Genomic DNA, 21,496 nt, shown 5'->3' on the forward strand with positions numbered 1-21,496 from the left:
CGTTCCTATTTGTCTCTCCATCCGTCCCTCTACTTCCTCCACCTTTACTCTGCTTTCTTCCCTCCCTCCTTCATCCCCTTCCCTCAGTTTGTTGCCATGATGTTCCCAATGTTATGGAAGAGAAACCAGTAATTTCATTGGCATTTCCTCACCTAAACATGCACGCACACATCTCTCCTCATTCTCCCATCCCATTGCCATGCCCGAGTTCATTTTAGGTTTTCGTTGCTATGGCAAGCAGGCTGTTGGAATTAGATTTGGGTTATGTTGCCAACCGTGACTGAGTCCTTTCCTCTGTAAGGCTATAACTGAGCCCTGGCAGCTTTATTGGGGAGCCAAAGGGAAGATGACAGGTGTGCACCAGGGACCCGTTAAAGGGATACCTTGACATTTAGAAATGTAGTGTGGTATTTTCCTTTGCCCGACACACAGTGAGGGAAGTGCACTTATCGTTTTCACTAGCTCTTAAAGTGTCTTATTGTCATTGTTACTATGTCTCATTAAAACCAATGGCATGGCGGGCTAATGAGATGGCTGTACACAGTAGCTTCAAAGTGGCTCTGTCTACTGCTTCTTTTTTGTAGGGAGGGAGGAGGGATAACTGAAGTACTACAACAAAATCTTGTATGGAAACAGGGCTATTATGCACATAATACATTTTATGTACACAAGAAGGCAAATAGTTTGTATCTAAATTATTTATCAATAGCTCCAAAATCATTCTAATGATCCTACAAGGATTTACCTTATTTTTTGTCTTCTTCTGTTGAAGATCATTAAATTGTAGGGTAAATGACATGGACAAAATGTATAACTTATTACCTTAAAGGAAAATTACAACATTTTTAAACTTGGGTCTCAGTGGCATAAATATTTGGACCTTTTCTGATCATCACAGTATATCACCTTGAAAATAATAATAAAGGAGATCTTGCAAAAAAAGGCATGACGCCATATTTAAGGTTACCTGCTCTGGGTACCTGCTTATCTACCTCCAGGTTAATGGCTAATAGATTTACACAGAGCTACACAGATATTTAAAGGCAAAATGTGCAACACCTCTGCTCTGCCCAATCATGCAGAGAGTGTGCGTGTGTGTACTGTATGTGTGAATGTTGTTTATACAGATTGAGATATGCCCCGTCAGCCAATGTGAGATCATTAGTTATACTAATTGGTTCCTCACTGTTGGGGTATCTGAATCCCTCATTGCTCTCTTCTTCTTTTTTCTCTCATTCATCTTATCTCCCTCTCTTTATGTCCTCCCATATTCTTCCAACCACTTCTGATTTGACATTTTCTCTCTCTGACCCCCCACCCCCCCAACTCTCTATCTCTGTCTTTCTTTCTTCCTGTCTTTTCCCTCTGTCTTTTTGCACTCATAGCTATTTTCCACACACATTTTCGCTTCCCTTCTCCTCATTTCTAAAATGAAGAACATGAATAGTGGGGATACAGACGTCTGCTGAGATTACTGTCCAGCCTTGGGGTGTGTGAGCATATGTAAGAGAGACAAGCAAGAGTGCTGACTTTCCTTGAACACGGAAGATTGAAGAGTAAATAAAGAAGCAGGCAAAGCAGGCAATGGAAGCCAAGATTGTGTAATGATTCGCATTTGAAACTCAGCTTGTATCAGTCTAAAGATTAGACGAGTGGGCTGAGGGCATGTAGGGAGAAATAAGGGTCAGGAGGGATGGAGGCCAGCATGCAGGGGTGGAAATGGGAGGTGATTGCAAGTGAGAGAGACAGAGAAGTGCAGACCTTTGAAGAAGAAGAACATCACTTCATTCTCTCTGACTGTATCTTTACACTTCTCTTTCATTTAGCTCTCCATCTTTTTATAGCACAGTCTCTCATTCTCATTGGCAGTTATTTCAATGTTAAAAATTACAGTAGTACAGTGTAATTTTAGTTTGCTCTCTTTCCTCTCTGGACCAGATGTACTGTATCAGGCTCTGCTTCTCTCAGAATTGTCCTAATGGGAGCCATGGGCCTCACTCACTGTGTATTGTGTATCTAACCAGCCATGCATTAACTACCCCACATTCTGCCATTTTGGCCAGGTCCCTGCAATTAACAATTACTTCCATTATTGATGAAAATGCTAATTATCATTTTGTCCACAAAATGCCAGAAAATTGTGAAAAAATGTCATTATAATTTCCCACAAACCATGGTGACATCTTGAAATGCGGCGTTTTGTGTTGACCAACAGTCCAGAATCCAAAGATTTTCAGTTTACTATCAGGTTTGATAAAGAGAATAATCCAATCCTCACATTTTAGGAGCTAGAAACATATCTTGCTTAAACAATGACTGAAGTAATTATTTGATTATCAAACTGTTTTCCTCAGTTATATAGGAATGTGTACTTTGTAAACACAAAAGCACCTGAAATAATAATGGACTTAACATTATTTTTCAGCACAGAGCCTTCTTTAACACAGGCTCTCAAGACCAGGTATCACCACAGTAATACCCTTATTTTTTCAGTTGACTATGATCTTGGAACCCTCAAGACCTAGCCAAATTAAGACGTACCTAAAGTTTACCACTTTGCCTGGACCATCTGATAATCTGGCCATGCATCCTCAAATCTGCCCTTATTCCTACAAAGCTAGGGGAATGTATCTCTTTGTGTCTTCTTCAGTGAGTGACCTATTGGCATTGTTTATTTATGCATTGCAGGTGGTTTCCTCCCTATAATTTAAGATAAACTTTACAGGGCACCTGAGCCATCAAATCTATTTGCCTCCATCAATAACCAAACCCCATGACCAAAACCAAAGCGACTGAAAATCCTCCAGGTCCCTTGAAGGTTTAGTTGCATTGGAAATTATTCAAGAAAACCTGTTTGCAAGTTTTATCTTTTGACACCAAGTCTGTGAAAACTGCAGTCATGCATTTAAGTCTGACACTACAAAAATTATGAAAGAAATAACTTGTCTGTGCAGATACTAAAGAACTAAAGAACTCCATTATATCAAGTGTGTTTTATTTTGTGTTTATTTTGATACTCGTTTTATCTTAACACTAATAAGCTGCTTGATTTTACCTTGAGGATGGTGTCTTTGTCTTGCCTTTCCCATAGATATAGCCACTTGTTTTTAGGAAATAAAATTTAAACAGCTTTTTAAAATGTGTTGAGTGTTCATTGAAATGAACATGATATGTTATTGAATTACCTGGTGTAAAAGTTGGTTTTGTTTGTTGTGTATTTTTTATTGTTTCCCTTCCCATGTTTCTTTGTCTTCCCTTCAGTCCTCTCCGACTGATTCCCTTGCTCTTCTCTTCACCTATCTTGCCCTCTGCCTCATTCACTCCCACTCTGCCTCTTCATCAAAAGAGACCTGCTCTAAATAGAAATTCTCCCTCTGTCTGCGTAAATCTTTCTTGATGACAACTGTAGTCGACCACAGAGACTATAGTCACATCCCCTACGGCAATGTGCTCTCTTTTTCTGTACTCACAACCCCAGTTTCTTTTCTTTTCTTTTTGAAAACATAGCTTTCTCCCCTTCTATTTTTCTGCGTATTATCTTTGGAAAGTCAACCCATGTGCACTCAGTCCTCTACAGCTGTAACATCAACTTCTGTGTGTCTATTTTCATGCTTTGTATAGAATGTTATTGTCTTTGTGTTTCATTTGTTCTTCATCATTTTTCTGTATCAGTGCTCCCATGTTTTCTAAATCATCTCTTTTTCATGCTCACAGATCTTTCTAGATGCCAACACCATCAGGCTGGGCAACATTCCCCTCGGCAGCGCTGTGGACCCCCTGGAGGGGGCGCCTGCAGGTACCACCTACACCAAACAAACTGTGTATGAGCTGTGTGCCTGCGCTAATGGCAAGCTCTACCTGTCCCCAGCTGAGAAAGGCTCTACCTGCCAAACCACTAGTAACTTTTGTCTCTGGAGCTGAAAATAGGAGGTTTACAGACACCTGGGACATATGGACTATTAGAGTTTGAAGCTAATGCTAGCCAACAGACTGAATCATTGTGGCTTGATGGGAAGCTAATGCCAGCTAACATACCGAATCAACATGGATTGTAGCATGGCAAGAAATTCACGTCCGTTAACCAACTGAATAATATGGATCACAGCTTGGCAGGAAGCTTACGCTTGCTAACAGACCAAATCAACATGGACTGTGGCTTGGTGTGAAGCTAATGTCAGCTAAAGGACTGAATCAACATGGACTAGAGCTTGGTGAGAAGCCCGCTCACCGACCAAATTAATATGGATTGGTCATTTGCTATTGCTAGTCAAGATGATGGATGATTTGACCGGAAGCAAAAGCCAACAAGATTAGCTTGTGGGTTTGATGCTAAGACCAGTCATGGCCATGAATGGACAGAATCACTCTGGAGCTCTCATTGGCTGTCCTTGCCATTGTTGATTTGCTGCCATGACGGTCCTGAAAGTCACATGGATTACATTTGGGGGTTGCCTGAGAACAGAAAGCTCTCTTACAAACAAAGTGAGTTGTGTGTTCACCATTTGACCAAAATGTCCTGGAAAACATGCTCCTGCTTTTATTAGGATAAACAGATATGGTGATGGACTGCAAATTCACCAGCAGGGACATGGACAAGGACTCTGTTGGCTAACAGACATGAGTGACGACTTTGGTTTAGCCCTGCAGGTAGCTAACAAATAAATCAGACAATGGTTTAGTCTAGTGGGAAGCTAAGGCTAGCTAACGGACCAATCTATACCAGAAAGGCCTTCCCCCTCCTCCCCCTCTAGTCTTTCAACCCAAATCTTGAAGTTTGACCCTTCCACATTAATCTGCACCTGAAAGTTTTCACAGGATAACTAATGCAAATAATTGTACTTTAGCCTTGCATTCACCAGCTTTTCCCCCTAAAATTTCAGATTTTCACATTTAATTTTTTATCTTTCTTTTAGATCAAATATTTTACTTATCTCTGTTCTTGTGTTCATCTTTCCCTTCAATGTCTCTAATCCTTTAGCTTTCCATAGTTTGCTTCTGCTCTCCTTTATCTTTTCTCCATGCTCTAATTATTATTTATGTCTATGCACCCACTTGCACTGGACTGGTAACAAAAAAATGTCATTCTGGCTATACTCTTTCCTCCAACTGGTCTGGTCAAAAAAAAAAACAAAAACAGAAAACATTGTTTTGTCTGTTTTCTTCCACTGGACTAGTTCAAAACATTTTTTACAAACCATCACAGTTGTATTAGATGCAGGGTTTTCCCCCACAGCATCACCCATGTCTTTTGGTTTCCACAGTACAGAAGCAAATTTAAGAATAAGAAAAAGGACAGGAAAGTAAGTCATCAGTCTTAAATTAAGGCTCAGGTGGGTGCTAAGGCGGACAGACCATTTTGTGGTGTGAGGCCAAACCTCCAGTCAGACAGAGGCAGTAGTCGGCCGACAGCCAGACCAATTTTGGTTTGGTTACGGAGTGTTATACATCTTCATCCTGTGTTCCTTGTCTGTCAGACCTTTTTTTGCTCTTTTTGCATGACTTTTCTTCTTTTCTTGCCAAGTGTTGCTCTTCCCTCTCAGCCATGTATTTTTCTGTCATTAAGACATGTTTCTGCCCTTTTTTGTTCATGCTTCAGCCTCTTTCCCGCAGTATTTTCACCTCTCATTACTCCTTGCTCAGTCTCCTCACCACTCTATTTTATTGACTGTAGTTAAATTTCTAAATTTTGTCTCATCTTATGCTTCATCTCTTAACCACCACTTTCCAGATAACACATCTTGATGCTGTTTCCATATCTTTTTTGTTATATCCTCACTCCATAATTCTCTAATTCTGTCCATGACAAATGCAAATATCAGGAAGAAAGTCCATTCCACACGATGCCCTAAATCAGGAAGGTCCAAAATAGGATTTGGGAGGATATACTTCATATATCCATCTATCCATTCATTTTCTGTTGCTTATCCAAAGAGTAGGGTGGCAGCAGGTTTAAAAAGGTGGTTCAGATTTCCCTCTCTTCTGCAGCGTTTTCAAGCTCCTCCGGGGGGGGGGATCCCAACGCATTCCCAATCCAGGTGAGATGTATAGTCTCTCCAGTGTGTTCTGGGTCTACCCCAGGGTCTCCTGCCAGTGGGATGTGCACAGAAAACCTCCTATGGAATGCACACATAGGCCAGCACCAACAGGGAGCGTGCTTTACTTCCTGCAGAGAATACACTCACAACTCTGTCTAGAGTTATATAAGGAAAGGATGGCTTGTAATAATGGCCAAAGTATCTTTAGACCCCCTGAGAGACACAGTCATAAGCCTTCTCCAAGTCCAGAAAACACATGTACACTGGATAGGCACACTCCCATGGCCCCTCTAATAACCTTCCAAGGGTTCATAAGAAGTTCTTCTGGAAGTTGAACTATCCTATGCTCAAATGTGGTGTTTGTTATGGCCAATCCATGACAAGCACAGACATCCAATAGCAAAGCACCATTCAGGTTCAGTTCAGAGGGCTGTTCATCCCAGTCATGCTTCTCCATGTTTCTCCATCATTGCCCACATGAGCATTGAAGTCCACCAAGAGGACTCTTGAGTCCCTAGGTGGTGCCCTTTCAAGGACCCCACTCAGAGACTCCAAGAGGGCAAGATACTCTAAACTGCTGTGCGGTGCATAAGCACAAACAATGGTTAGAGCCTTCCTGTCATCAACTTGCAGTTGCATAGAGGAAACCCTCTCTAATACAGTGGTGCTCAGCCGGAAGCTTGTTAGTATCCCCACACCTGCCTCTTGCCTCACAACCAGGGCAAATCTGGAAAAGGATAGAGTCCAGTCCCTCTCCAGGAGTTTGGTTTCAGAGCCAGTGCTGTTTGTGGAGGCAAGCCCAACTATATCTAGTAGATAACACTACACCCCCACCAACCAACCATCTTCCTACACACCTCCACCTTCCACCTTCTCCCTGCCCCTAACCAGCACCCACCCCACCATGCACGCATATATACACACAAACCCCTCCGCCACATCAAGACAGTGATTTGGAGGAGTCTTTATACATATAGATTGTATAATTGTATATTATACAATCTCTACAAGTCTTAGATGGGGGGATTGGTGTGAATGGCCTCAAGCTGGCAAACCTAGCGCCCAACCTCTGCAATGGCTGGACAAAAAATTATGTGGCAGAAATCCCCCTGGAAGAAATTATGGATGGATTTGGTTGTATGTGTATGGACTCAGCTGAACTAAGGCCCTGAGGCGTACTTTCTTTTTTTAAAAAAACAAAGCGATACACAGGTGCCTTTGCTGCTGTTGGTAAAAGCACATCACAGTCTGAACGTTCACACTACCCTCAGTGGACCATCTGCAAGTGTCTCTGGACAAACTATCTATTTATCAATCTACCTATCTATCTATTTAGTTTTCTGTCTTTTTCCTCCCCTTCTCTCCTGGTTTTGTAGAATTCTCAGTATATCCAGCTGAAAAAAAAAAAAAAGAACAGTTCAATCTTGGTTTGAAGTTTAATTTTCTGACGTGTTCCCTTATGGTTTTATTCTTGATAATAAAAAAGCACAAATTATGCCATGTATATAACAATACCAATAAAATACAAAATAAAATAATATTGTTTTTAAAAAGAATCTCCTGAGTCTTCAGTGTTGTAAAATGTTATTGCTTTTATTTCTCTAACTAGTGTTAATTTGTGTTAAAAGTAGTTCAAAAGAAGTGTTTACATGAGTTTTTATCTGGATTATACTTGGGTCATCCAACTCCCATGTAAAACTGCTCCTCTAATAGTTTTTTTTCTCTCCCCACATCAAGGTATTCTTAATAACGGACATCAACAGGAGTAATGGTTATGCTGTTATTTTGGGCTGCAGCAGTCTTGACCTGATGGAAAAACCATGATGAATCATGCTTCTCTCACTCTTTTTTTTCTCATAACTTTAGATGTTCACCCAAACTCTTCATATATGACTTTTTCTCTCCTTGTTTCTCCCTGTTTTATTGTAACTCTACCATTTGGTATTCTATATTATCTGCTACTATACAATGTCATTACATTTATGCATTCTGTATTATATTAATTCATGCAGTGGAGGGAGGCCAGATGAATCTATCTCTCCATTTTGTTTATATCGATTTAGCATGTTTTGTCATTCTCTCACGTCTGTCTTTCTGTGTCCTTCTTTTCTCACTCTTTTATAACACAAATTCCTGTAAACACACACATCCAAGTGCATGCTTTCCTATCAAGATTCTGTGCAAAGCACTCAAAGGCTAGTACTTTATTATACTGTCATTCCAAATGTGTCCATTGACCCATAGGCCTGTTGACAGTAATGGGATAACTTTATAAAAGAGAGCCGCAATTCCCTCCCTTTACTACAGACCTTCTCTGTGTTCAGCACCCATCCACACATAATTTCACATCATTTCATTTTACAGTTTTCCAGCTTCTTTTTTTCAAGTTCCTAGACTTTGCCAACTGTGGTCTCTTTATCCAGGAGTGGTTTTTATCACACTGCAGCAGCACTGTTGTTCCTCCCATAAAGATGAATTCTTTGGAATTTTGTTGCATTTACAATATAAGGAAGAAAAACGTGTTGTCCTTTGCTTCTGAGGTATACATGTGAAAAAGTGGTTATATAGAGCATCAGCATCAAACACTACAGAATGTGCGGCTACATCATGAGTTAAGACAGTTATGACATCCTGACAAAATGTACAATTTTTCACTGTCTCTCTACATTTAGATAGCTTTCCATTTTGGACACTTTGTGCTCTGAACACAAACATGATCACTTACCCCAGCAGTCCATATTAGTCTTGACCAAAAGTGACTCTTGTCCACTGACATAAATTAAAACCCACAGAATTTTCCTCGCAACAATAGAGAGAGCAGTAATAGTATCCATGGAGAGTTTAATTTGCACATTCAATCTTGCAAATTTTAAAACCAATGAATTGGCAAATTGGATAAGAAACACTGCATCCATTTGTAATATCTTAAAGGTTTTTGCTGCAAAATCCATAGAGAGCTCATCTATCACATCAGCTCAAATAAATGAGACTTGACTTCCTTTGTGACTTAGTAAACATAGAGCCTAATTTCTTAGTTAGCTAGGTGGACAACGAAGCTATAATGATTTATTAAGAACCTCCTGAGGCAAAGCTTTTTTAAAAAGCTTCTTAGATGGCAGTATGGTTTGTAGTGAGGAGGTCACTAACAAGACTTAAGCTACATGACAGAAAACGGTGGGATGGCTCATTAACTAACCTCTTCTTTCCTATATTGTCAGTATTGTCATAGATGGTTATGTTAATGTTGGTTAATGTTAGTTCTTATAAACACTTTGCTTCCTTGTCTTGTTTACAGTGTGGTAAATAAGACAGGGAAACAAAGTGTTTGTGGAGTCAATATCACTATAAAGTGCCTTTGGTGTCCTCATCAGAATCACTCAGTCATCATGACAATGTAGCAGAATAATTAAACTCTGAGGTCTTATTATAAGTGACCAAGTGACACATATCAGTACAATAATATGTCTCTTAAAATGTGTTTCCTTCATTTTATACCATTTTTTTTCTTTGGATGTACGTGATTTTGGCATGTCCCACACACTGTTCTGCTAACTTCAGTGTGTGTAATAAGTGGTTAAATGATACTAAATCAAAAATTTTTTTACATGGTTTTATGGTTTTTTAATGACTCATCTAGAGTAACAGGCAGCTCCGCAACCAAAACTCATTTGACCTCAGCCGCATAGAGGTGGAGACAGACAATACTAGAAAAATACTTTTTTATGATTTGGGTGAACTTACTCATCAATAAAAGATAACTTGTGAAGACAGTGCTGAATTTTACTGCCAAGTGAATGTTAGTGTAGAGCCTTCAATGTCTTAAAATGACCAATTTGACTATTTTTAATGTGAAACATATTCTTTGCTGTGTCAGATACCTCAAGTGTGACAGAAGGCAAAAGACTGTGTGGCTATGTTAAAAACAGAACAATGAGATGAAACCTGCACTAACCTCTTCACAATTTTGACTTATAAATAGTGGAGGAGCCACCAGCACCATCTTCACATTTACAAGTTGTCAGTGGTATCCAGCAATGTGAGCAAAAGGCTGAGAGCTCAGAGGACCTCACAGTGAATAATACAGGAGATTGAGACAGCTAGCGAAGTGGACGAGAAGGACATGTCACAAGGGAAAGATAATGTGGAAATCAATTGTCAGCATGAAAGTGAATTTGACGACAATGGACCGGACCCAGAGCGAGAAAAATGAAGAGCACTGCAGCCAGGGCAAGGAGGAAGATATGGATAAAAATAGTCGAAGTGAATGGTCTTCATCCAGGATAAACAAAGAGTAAAAACAAACAAATCTTGACAGATGACTAATCTGTAATGCACAATGGGACAAAACAGCTTCACAGAGTAAATACTGAACAGAAGCGGAATGGCCAACGTAAACAGGGTTGAGACAGGAATCATAACATAATCATTTCCATTTACCAGGTAAGATTACTGTTCATGAGGGGGATTTGGTGATTTTGCTGCTCTTCGTGTGGACAGCATCTTAGAAGATATACAGTATAAATTAGACATTACATTATTGATTTTAAAAAGACATATGGTCCCTTTACTCACTGCTTCATCATGAAGCAGTATCAAGTGGCAGCATTCAGAGCTTCCCTGACAAACCTCTCGTTATCTATGACACCACTACACACACACTCACGAAGCAGAGGCCTGGCATTTAAAGTGTGTATTTTAATGACAAGCACTGTCAAAGCCAGGAGAAGATGGAGATAATATTCTCTCATTTCCTCAACACACTTTGAGACACATTACAGAGGAGAGGAGAATGGTTTGGTTAATCACTACATATGAGAGAAGAAAGGAGGAGAGAGGAGATGAAATGGAAAAAGGCAGAATGATGGTGGAGAGGTGGAGTTGAGGTGCTCTATTTCCATGAAAGGCCAACAGATTGTTGGTCATTTCATAACCAGAGGTGCAATTGTGAAATGTCTTGATGTGGGAGGACTGAATTAGCAGTTAGTGTGGTGAGGGCTGGTGTCTGCCAGAATGTCCCAAGGTGGTCTAGGATGTGCAAACAAGAAAGGTGTGATTGTGTGGCTCCCCAGGCACACCACAAAGGATTGTGTGTGTTCCTTTACAAAGTTCAAAAAGCCAGTCAAAAGCCTTTACACCATGCTCTCTGTATAATGACATGCAGCAACAGTTCTGTTTTAGCTACAGTTCTGCTTATTTTCATGTTTGATTAAGTTTGCTGTTTGATGTTAGCAACCATGCAAAAATGCTACAATAATGCTACTAATCAGAAAAAGGAATTATCTGTTTCTGAATGCATAAACTGATGACTTCCCAAAATAATGCTGTTTACCCAACTGGAGCACTGATCTTGTACTTAGTTTAATTATCCACAGAGAATTATGGAAATTAGAAATTTTGGTCATGACAAATAAAATCTTTTTGTTGTGGCTCCAGAGTGAAGGATGGTAGTCCTGAAGGAGTTCAGTGATGTGGAGAGACAATAAAAGTTTAAAATGTCCCGATGATCTGTGTGATCTAGTACTGCATCCTCAGGATGTTGCTGCCCTGTATGTGTGCTGATGTTCAGTCTATAAACTTAGAAAGTGTATGGGATATCTGTTTCCAGCTACTGCCTAAGAAAGTAGCAGTAATAGAAAGTAATAGTAAAATGATTCTATGGAAAATTTGAGTGAATGAAAAATATGGATACATGAAAACATCTGACATACAGGTGCCACCAAACATTGGTAGGGCCTGAGCCACTCGACCTCCTGCCCACCATGAAGACCTGGGGTCATGTTATTCAAGAGTTACACTATGGTGCACTGAATGATTATGAAAGAGTGAGTTTTAGAGGATCACATTGATTATGAGATTATGGAACAGCTGGAAAAATTAGGGCAGGAAGGTCTATGAGTTAAAGGGCTTGTAGACACAACTTGTGGAATGAACAAGGCTGTATGGCCTGACTCCTTTACAGGAAAACTGTTTACGAAAAAGATGATCCATCATCATATTTAAGTATCAGAAAATGTAAAGTAATGAAATATATTAACTGAAAAGAGGAAGTTATAATGCTGAAGTAACCTTAATGTCAAAACTTCCTTTCTTCTTCCTTTCTGAAAGGGGATGAGGGAGGAGCTTTGACCTCCAAAAAGGAAAGGGAAGAAAATGTAAAAAGACTTAATACGTCTGCTGTTGTTTTTTGCTCTGTTGTTTTTGTCACTATGACAAAAGTCTACATTTACTCTTGTCTCCTATCTGGTGAGTTATTTCTTCTTCTCTGCCCTGCTGTAGCTCATGCAAACATGTAGCCACTACAAACTGATGAACTGCATTTATTCTGTTTATCACCATTATGACAATCTGACAATTTCACTTTTTTTCCCTTAATTTCCATTAGCTCTGACTGTTCTGCAGATGCAGCCTCTCTACATAAAGGGTCATGTTGGGCAAGGTGTAACATTTACATGTTCCAGCTGGGATGTTTGGTTGACTGATGTTAAATCTTATGATAAGTATCTTTGTGAAAGTCCATGCGAGAGAGAACTACACATCATCATCAAAGCAGCATCTGGAGAAACTAAAAACAAGAATAGAATATACATAAACAACAGCGCAACTGGTTTATCTGTGACCTTCACCAATCTCCAGATATCAGACTCTTAACACAAACATATGTGGACTGGAGAGGATTGGCCCTGACCCATACATAGAGGTGAATCTTAAAGTTACAGATGGTAAGTCTGTGCTATTCACTAGTTAACTGTCAGGGTTTGAATGTTTTCCTGTTTTATTTTGGTATTTGGTCTTGTCTTCCTGTTTCCTGTTCCTTGGTTATTCCAGTTCTCTTTACTTCCTCGTCTTGATTACTGTCCCCGCCCTAATGTGTTTCACCTGTGTCTCGTTATCTCTTTGTCTAGGTGTATTTAGTTAGTGTCTCTTCCTCTTGTCAGTTGCCAGATTGTCTTGTCCCTCCTGTCAGCTTTCCAGCATTGTTTCCTGTCTTGACTTTTGTGTTTCTGACTGTTGCCTGATTACCTGATTTTGGATTTTGCCTGTTCCCTTTTGATACTGTTGCCTTATCGGACTGCCTACTCGTGTACTGGACTTCTGGACTGCTTGGAATAAAGAACCTGAACTTTGATTGTGTCTGAGTTCTGCATTTGGAGTGCTGCCCGGTCGTGTGCTTGATATTAACTAGTTAATACCCAGATACTGAACTACTGAATAAAATGTACTGTTTGTTGTTTTCACCTGTCTTTTCACCTTTGGCTCCTTTGACAGCTCCTAAATCAGTCACCCATGGGTTAGCTATCATATTTATTGGTAAGGAGCACACTTGCCTAGATTTCACAGATATTATAAATGCTTGGCAAAAGTCTATTGCAGATTAGAGGTAATGTAACTGTGTTACTGTTTGGCAAAAAACAGCAGCCTTGGTGATGGAACTTGCATAAGTGCTCAGAGGAAGAATTGCATCGTTATGTGAGTCTTATCACCTCTTTTCTATAGAAATGGATTTGCTTACCAATTGTTATGAAGTTGAAAGTATTTGTATTCATTTTTTTATTTATTTTTACAGGTGCTTTCCCTGGGCCTCATCCCTCCTGGCGGATCATCGTTCTGCTTTGCAGGAGGGTTACACCTGGAATCATCACTCCCTCCAAAAGTCCAGTAATGACATCCCCCTTTCCGACAATGCTGATCATCAGTGATTTCATCATCAGGGATGTCTGTAAAAAATTGCAAAAACCTTGTTCTTTCCTGGAGCCACTGTGAGGGATTTGACTGAAAAAATCCCCAACCTTTTAGAAAACCATTCCACAGCAACTACGCTTGTGATTCATGTTGGTACAAACGACATCAGTCTCCAGCAGTCTGAACTGCTGAAACATGATTTTAGCCTTCTTTTTAACTTGCTGAAAGGCCACCGTGGGAAAAGATTCTTTAGCTCTGGTCCAATTCCTACATTGCGCCGTGGAATGAGCCGGTTCTCTAGACTTCTCAGCTTGCATACATGGCTCCATTCACACTGTTCCACACATGGGCGTTTTTATATAGACAATTTTGATCTCTTGGAAACGTTCCTCATATTATAGAAAAGATGGACTACACCCCAGCTGCCTGGGTTCACGGATGTTAACTGCAAACATTCTCCACAGTGTCTCAGCTTCTGATCATTTGAAACACCTGTGCCACTGTGGACACAGACTCTCCCAACAGCCTCCTCCAACACCCCCTACAGGTATGGATTCTGTCTCTCAACAGTAAGTCTATTTTAACTGGTTGTTTACTTATCTTTCAGACAGAGTTCTTTGTTGAAATTGAAATAACCTCTTCTCAAAATAACCCGTGGGGTTCCACAAGGATCGATTTTAGGGCCACTTCTTTTTTATCTGTATTAGTTACCCCTTGGTGATGTCATCAGGAAACACAACATCTCTTTCCAGTTATGCTGATACATAACTTGATATGGCCGTGTCTCCTGATAATACAGGACTAACTGATTCCCTGTTGAGATATATTTTTGATGTTAAGATCTGGATGTCGCAAGACTTTTTACAGCTCAACCAAAATAAAACTGAAATTTTAGTCATAGGCTCTAAAGCTCAGAGAGAGAAACTGGTTTCAGTAAGCATGAAACCTTGGTGTGGTCTTCAATTCAAATCTGAACTTTAAGGCTCATGTGGGGTTTGTCTCCAAATCTTCATTTTCCCACCTCAAAAATATAACTAAAATGCGACCATTTCTCTCTCTGAGTGACACAGAAAAACTTCTGCATGCTTACATATTGAGCAGGGTTACTACTACTGTAATGCTCTGCTATCAGGTCCAAAGATGTTATAAATCAGCTACAGCTGATTCAGAACTCTGAATCTGACCAGGAGCAGAAGGACCGAATACATTCCAGCTGTCACACATTACATCTAAGTCCTTACACTGGTTGTCTGTCAGTTTCTATATTGCTATTTTTTATTTTTTTTTAGTTGCTTTTCAAGCACTGGCACTCTTGCACCAGCACATACTGTATGCCTCACATGCTTACAGTGTATGACACAGTACAGCCCTGTAGTATACAGGATGTCTTATGTATGTTTTTGCCTTTTTGGAATGTCTGAAGGTTTCCAGATGTCTTCACTTCTTATGAGTTTCCTATGTCTGAGTTAGCCCTTGGGGTTCATGTTTAGGAGAAGGGTTAAGAATGTGACCCCTAGACTAGTAGAGGTTAAAGGTGAGGGTTTCCTCTTATCCATCATCTTCCTCTTAACAATGAAGGCATTGAATGAAGGTCCAGATGTTTCTCATGAACCATGTAAACAACCAATGTATATATACTGGTGTTCAGAGCTGTGAGAGAGAGAGATCCATATTGGCTCGGATCCTCTCACAGGCTACTGCAGTGCTTGTCCGATGCTGAACTACTTTGTAATAAACTTCTATATACAAGTAAGTCAGTGTCAGCGGAGATCTTCTCTTCATCATCTTCACATCGACATCACCACCTAATATACCACAGCCCCTTACGTCCTCTGGCACAAGTGTGTTAGTTACTCCAAAGTGCAGGCAGCTTTTTTTTTTATGCTGCGAGCTGCTACAACAGTCTGCCTGAGGGCCTGAGAGTAGCTTGAAGTGTTAAAATCTTAAATCTTCAGCCTGACTTTTTTATTAAGTATGGTTTATAGTTATTATATACTTACTTTTTTATTTACTTGTTTTATTCTGTCTATGTTGTCATTTTTTATTTTGTTATTTTATTCATGTTATTTTTCCCTTCCATTGATTTAAAAAATATTTTAATTAGGTTTTAGTCTACCTTTTACCTAACTCTATTTTATTAGTATAGTAGTATTAGCTTTGAAGGTGCTTTGAATAGCTTTTAAAATCTATCTTACTGTATTACATTGTCATCATTTTTATATGTATATGTATCATTTCTAGTCTTTCATGCTATTACAGTCTACACTTTTTCTGTCTTACTATCGGCTTTTCAGTCATCTGTTGTAAAATGCTGCATAATCTATTTTGAAAAAAATACTCTCTTTCTATCCACCGATATTAGATTTTGCTTTATTTTGTCAGCATACTGTTCAGGAATCAACACATCAGCATCTGAACCAGTAAAGCACCAGTCATCACAGAGACAATCTGCAGCACTCTCACACCCAGCAACACTCTGACCTCATTAATTTATACTCAGTCACTGCATGCACCCAAGGCAGATCAGTATCAAAAAAGCTATATATGAATGCATACGGTGCATCTTTGTATGCAGGCAGACTTTTTGTATGTGGTCAAGTAGATTCTGTGCTGTGCTACTGTGGTTTGACAAGGTTTAGTTGGCCCACTTCTCACTGATCTTCTATATGTGAATGTTTCACTTTGTTAGACTACATGTCTTCATAATTAATGGTTTGCTATTTAATTTGTGGTCATGAAAAAACTTTCTACATGCTAACAGAATTTCAATCAGGAGAGACTAAATGAACGAAGAGATCAAGAGAAGCAAAGAATGAGTATAAATTTATTGAAGACAAAGCAGACTTTGGTGCTTAGACCCCAGCAGGAATGCCACGGACAGCAGTCAAGTGTGGCCAGAGCTTCCCATAGGCAGAGAACTTCCCCCCGGAGCCTAGACTTGGTGGCGGTGAACTGGCGAACTTCGATCAGAGGGTAGATGGAGGTGTAGGGCGTCTGATGGGGTGGTGAAGGGGTGGAGGTGGGTCGTGCAGTTTCATTGCTGCAATGACAGCTGAATGACAGCAGAGAGAGAGAACATTTTAAACTTTGACAGCTAACTGGTGATTGGCTCACAAGGCGAGCATGTCGGGTTGTGATTGGATGAAGACAGGAGTGAGTAAGAGGTGCTGATCAACAGTGGGAAACCGTGCGACAGATTTAAAAGAAATGCACTGGGAGATCGTCTTCCTGACCGAACTTTTGCTAAGCTTCATTTTACACATGCATTTGTCTGCCTTTGCAGTGTTATGATATTTTTTACTTTGAGCTGTCATTACTATGTTTAGTGCCATTTTGGATCATTTTTACAAATGTATGAATAGGTGGACCAGTGCATTGGCTATTAGTTTCAATTCTTAGAAAATGGTTTGAGTATTTTTGTTTGTTTAAATTGGTACTACTTTAATACTGTGCATCAAGCATGTTGGTGTGATGGAGTCTACCAATCTCTCCACCCATCTAGGGTGGATAAAGACCAGGTTTACAGCACTCTCACACCCATTAACAGGCACTCCACATAACTGTCACAACTTTGAATGATCACTGCAGCAGGGGCTTTTGCATCACTATCAAATGAATGATATGACATGATATGTTGAAAAATGAAAGTGTAAAAAGAAAATGGCACAAGTGTGTTATTTCATCGTGCTAAATGGAAAATACCCTTCAGTTCTCTTAAGCAAAGATTCAAACATTTTAGACTCTGGCCAGGTTACTATTATGCCATTATGGTTCACTTTGAAAATAGATGTGGCACCTTTGTACAGGATGCTGCACAGATGCATTATATGTAATTTTCAGTTAAATGTCGTGTTAAATATAATGTGTTTTTACAGATTCGTCACAACTTTCACTGATTGATTAATTGACTGAGTGGTCAAAACTGTCCCACATCGTCTGATTAAATATTGATCTGATGAATGTCACTGAATCTTTACTTGTCATATCTGTTAATTTCCACACCTTTTCTCTTTCAGAATGTTGTTCTGGTCAGTGGACACAAGCAATGGATCACAGATCTGAATACTTTCAAATTTACCCTCATATATGTATATTTGTATTTCATACCTGTTTTGTACTCACACTGCAAATATATGCAACATTATGTTGACAACAATCTGTTGCTGTCATATTCATTTCATCTCACATTTAGGGATAAAAAGTTGCAAATAATTAATTTAATTTACAATTAGTACTGCACCGCTTTAGTGTCAGACTCATGTCTTCACAGTTCATCCACTTCAGACTGATCCAATGCCTTTGACTATGGCTGTTTATGTTATTTTGCTATTTTTTTCTATCTGTTCAAATTTAAAATCACGATTAAGTAATGGTTTGCTATTTCAGCATGGTTTATTGTTTCGTATTATGTGTCTTTGTGTGTGTGTGTGTGTGTGTGTGTGTGTGTTTATGTTTTCAAAGGCAAGGAGGAGGAGCTTTGAAAGACTGAGGGGAAAGGGAAGGGGAAGTTATAATAAAGACCGTGGTTGGACTGACATGATAATTCATTCACGGTCATTTTTTTTTTTTTATCTTTGTTCATAATTTGTTATTATGACATTCATATTTTTCATTCTGATAAAAATCTACATCTACTCTTGTCTTCTTTCAGGTGAGTTTATATTTCTGTATTCTCTGTATCTGCACCTACTCTAGCTGATATATAAACCCTGTAACTGTTGGATGATGCCTTTTTTGTTTGTTTGTTTGTTTTGCTAAATGAGTCATTTAGTCATTTACCTTTTGAAAGTAAAGTTTTGCCATCACAAATAATGTGCATGCTTGAAGTTATTTATAGTCTGACAATATGACAATTCAAAAATGTCTCCTTGGTTTTCATTTGTAGCTCTGACTCTTGTGGAGATGCAGACTCTCAACATAACTGGTCATGTTGGAAAACGTGTGTCATTCGTTTGCTCAGACTGGAACACTTGGACCAATGTAAAATCTAATGTTAAGTATCTTTGTATAAGTCCATGTACAGCAGACAAACACATCATCATCAAAGCAGAATCTGGAAGGACTAAACGCAAAGACAGAATAGAGTTAATTAACAGAGGACAAGATTTGTTTGTTAGCATAACTCATCTCCAAATGTCAGACTCCAAAAAATATTTCTGTGGAGTGGAGAGACCTGGCCTTGATTTACTTAGAGAGGTAAATCTTAAAGTTACAGATGGTAAGTTTGAGTTCTCCATTTTAATTTCAACAAAATATCATCCCTTTGTCAAAAAGTAATATCTGATAATATCTGTTATTTTCTGCTTCCAGGTCCCAGAACAACTGTTAAAACAGTCACTGTTGACTCTACTGTGTCATTTACTGATATGAGCAGCTCGACTATGTCTTCAGGCAGCTCAGATATCACTAATTTGCCCATGTCATACACCACAGCACCTGCTGCATCAGGAGCTGGTATGATGTATACTCATTTGAACTTGATAAATACATTAATTTTTTAATTGAATTTTAACTTCAGAAAATGAATAATATGTACAGTGCTACTTCAGTATGATCATCAAGTTGAGATGAATTTTAAAGTGATGAAAATATACATTAAACGTGAATAGAATCTCCCACTAATGTTATAAGTTCTTGATATAAAAAGGTTAAGTCAGTAAAATTCAAATAAAAAATTAAAACATAAGATTCACCCATATAAAAGAGATTGTGAGGAGCAACTGCAGTTAAAAGTGTGATTAATATGTTTGTCTTTCTCCTTTTCTCTCTTTGGTCAGGAAACGCCCTATATTTGACTCTAGGTTTAATTTTCATTATATCCATAGCGGTTGTTCTACTGATACTTGTGAGGAAGATGATGAAAAAACAGCTGAGTACGACACATAAACCAACACATTCTGCATATTATGTGTCATGTCATTCAGCGATCATTATTTGGCAAGTGAGATTAACAAATGCTGTCTTGTGTGTTTTTCAAGTGGTTGTGACCACCCCACAAGAAGACATAGGAGAGGTGAGTTTTTCCATTTTGATATTTAAAACATGGAGGGTTTTTCCTTGTGGAACTTTAATGCTGCTCCAGATAACACAGAAGTCCAGATTTTCTGGCCTCCTAAAAATTACAATGGAATGCCAATGGAGTTCCTACTTGTGAACTCAGGGCAAATTTATCTACCCCAACATCATGGAGAAGCAGTTGTCTGACGTCACACAACATTGGCAGCCCTCATGTAGGAATGTGCTGTAAATGGCAAACCATCAACTAAAAGGCAACATAAAGTATTGCTGACATTGCTGGCAGTTAAATTGTCTAATTACTAGCTTGTCACAGTCAGCCATGTTTTTTTGTGTATGTTTGCTGTGGTGCACCTGGAACGCTTAGAGATCATAAATGAGAGATTTCAAATATGAAACCTTCTCATGACTTCTGACTGTGACTGGTATGCAGCGTAACAGCCATAGCATCCTTATTTTCATGTACAAATTCCTCAGGTATTGTGTAGCATCAGCTTAACACCATTACAGATTTTTCTCTTTTTTCACATTTTTAACTCTCATTCTGTTTGGGACACCATCACAATTCACTGAAGTCCATCCAAGGCATAAGTATAAATGTAGACCACAGATGTGTCAGAGCACACTCCTGTGATGAAAAAGTCAAGTCCCATGGCAACACAAAAGTGCTTTGAGCAAGTCCCATATGTATCAGTATGAGTAACGTTTTGTAGAAGCCTTACTGGCCTTGTCACTTTGGCCACTGATGTTTAAGCAGTCTAATTTTGTTTGCTATCTTCAGAGAAAGAATGTGCACATTCTCTCTCACTTCTCTGTTCTTTGACATCTTCCCTCTTCATATCTGTCCATCTTTGGCCCCTAACTAATTATACATTCTTTTTCCTAGAAACATTAAAACTTTGACATGTTCAGCTTCTTAAGAAGATGTGTTCATCTTTTTGAATTTTTAGTCTAACATTAGTCTGTGGTAAGGTTGACAGTGAACAGTGGATTTTTCATTCTAATGGTGAAAAAAGTTCCCTTACTCCTATAGTTTTTAGTCATCACACACACACACACACACATCAGACAATACATAATGTTACTATACATTATATCAACAAAAAAAACGGAGAGGACAAAATACCTGTGTTACCATATGTTTTCCTGGTAACTTCTCAGTAGTGAATTTCTGGTTTGCACTGATGAGTCCACCAGCTATTTTATCTGCCAAGGGTAGCTTTCATTATTATGTCATGGTTTTGGTCCTTACAGTTACTTGTCTGACACATGGCATGGCAAATACAGGCTGGTTATATGATAAACTTGCTAATTACATACTAAATTATCTTAAAGAGTGAGTAGTTTCAATTGCTCAACTTTACATGCAAACTACTTTGGAAGCACTTTTCACTTTCACTTTTTAAAAAATTCTGTTTAATGTGGTACTTCTTTAGTAACATGCATGTTGTTTTCTCACAGAGTGTAGGCCTTGATGGAGTCTACCAAACTCTTCACAAATCTTGTGAGGATAGAGACCAGGTCTACAGCACTCTCACACCTATCAGCAGGGTATGACACTCTACATAACTGTCACAACTTTGAATGATTTTGCATCACTATCATATGAATGATGATATAATATAATATGTTGAAAAGTGGAAATGGAAAAAGAAAATGGCTTAAGCCTTTTACTTCATTGTGCTAAATGGAAAATAACCTTCTGTTCTCTCACACAAAGATTCATACATTTTACAATCTGACCTGCAGCTACTAAACATAATGCC

General features: G+C 39.0%; 1 protein-coding gene across 7 annotated transcripts in view; it reads left to right on the plus strand.

Annotated features, from left to right (window-relative positions):
- Positions 1–21,496, plus strand: part of LOC108886321 (uncharacterized) — a 30,127-nt gene that overhangs the window by 7,742 nt on the left and 889 nt on the right. For 2 of the 7 annotated variants that reach the window (XR_007813279.1, XR_007813283.1), the window contains one exon: positions 13,600–15,528. Coding sequence is in view for 4 of the 7 variants with exons in the window: in XM_018681110.2 (XP_018536626.2) it covers positions 18,618–18,933; positions 19,026–19,169; positions 19,493–19,588; positions 19,694–19,728; positions 21,192–21,281 (681 nt within the window). In the remaining 3 variants the exon portion in view is untranslated. Of the gene's footprint in view, positions 1–12,166; positions 12,279–12,417; positions 12,755–13,301; positions 13,344–13,448; positions 13,503–13,599; positions 15,529–18,604; positions 18,934–19,025; positions 19,170–19,492; positions 19,589–19,693; positions 19,729–21,191; positions 21,282–21,496 lie in introns of those variants that run through there. The other 5 variants (XM_051070722.1, XM_018681110.2, XM_018681109.2 and 2 more) reach the window with 5 other exon arrangements.

This window comes from Lates calcarifer, linkage group LG5, assembly GCF_001640805.2.
Source record: "Lates calcarifer isolate ASB-BC8 linkage group LG5, TLL_Latcal_v3, whole genome shotgun sequence".
Taxonomy (NCBI): domain Eukaryota; kingdom Metazoa; phylum Chordata; class Actinopteri; family Centropomidae; genus Lates; species Lates calcarifer.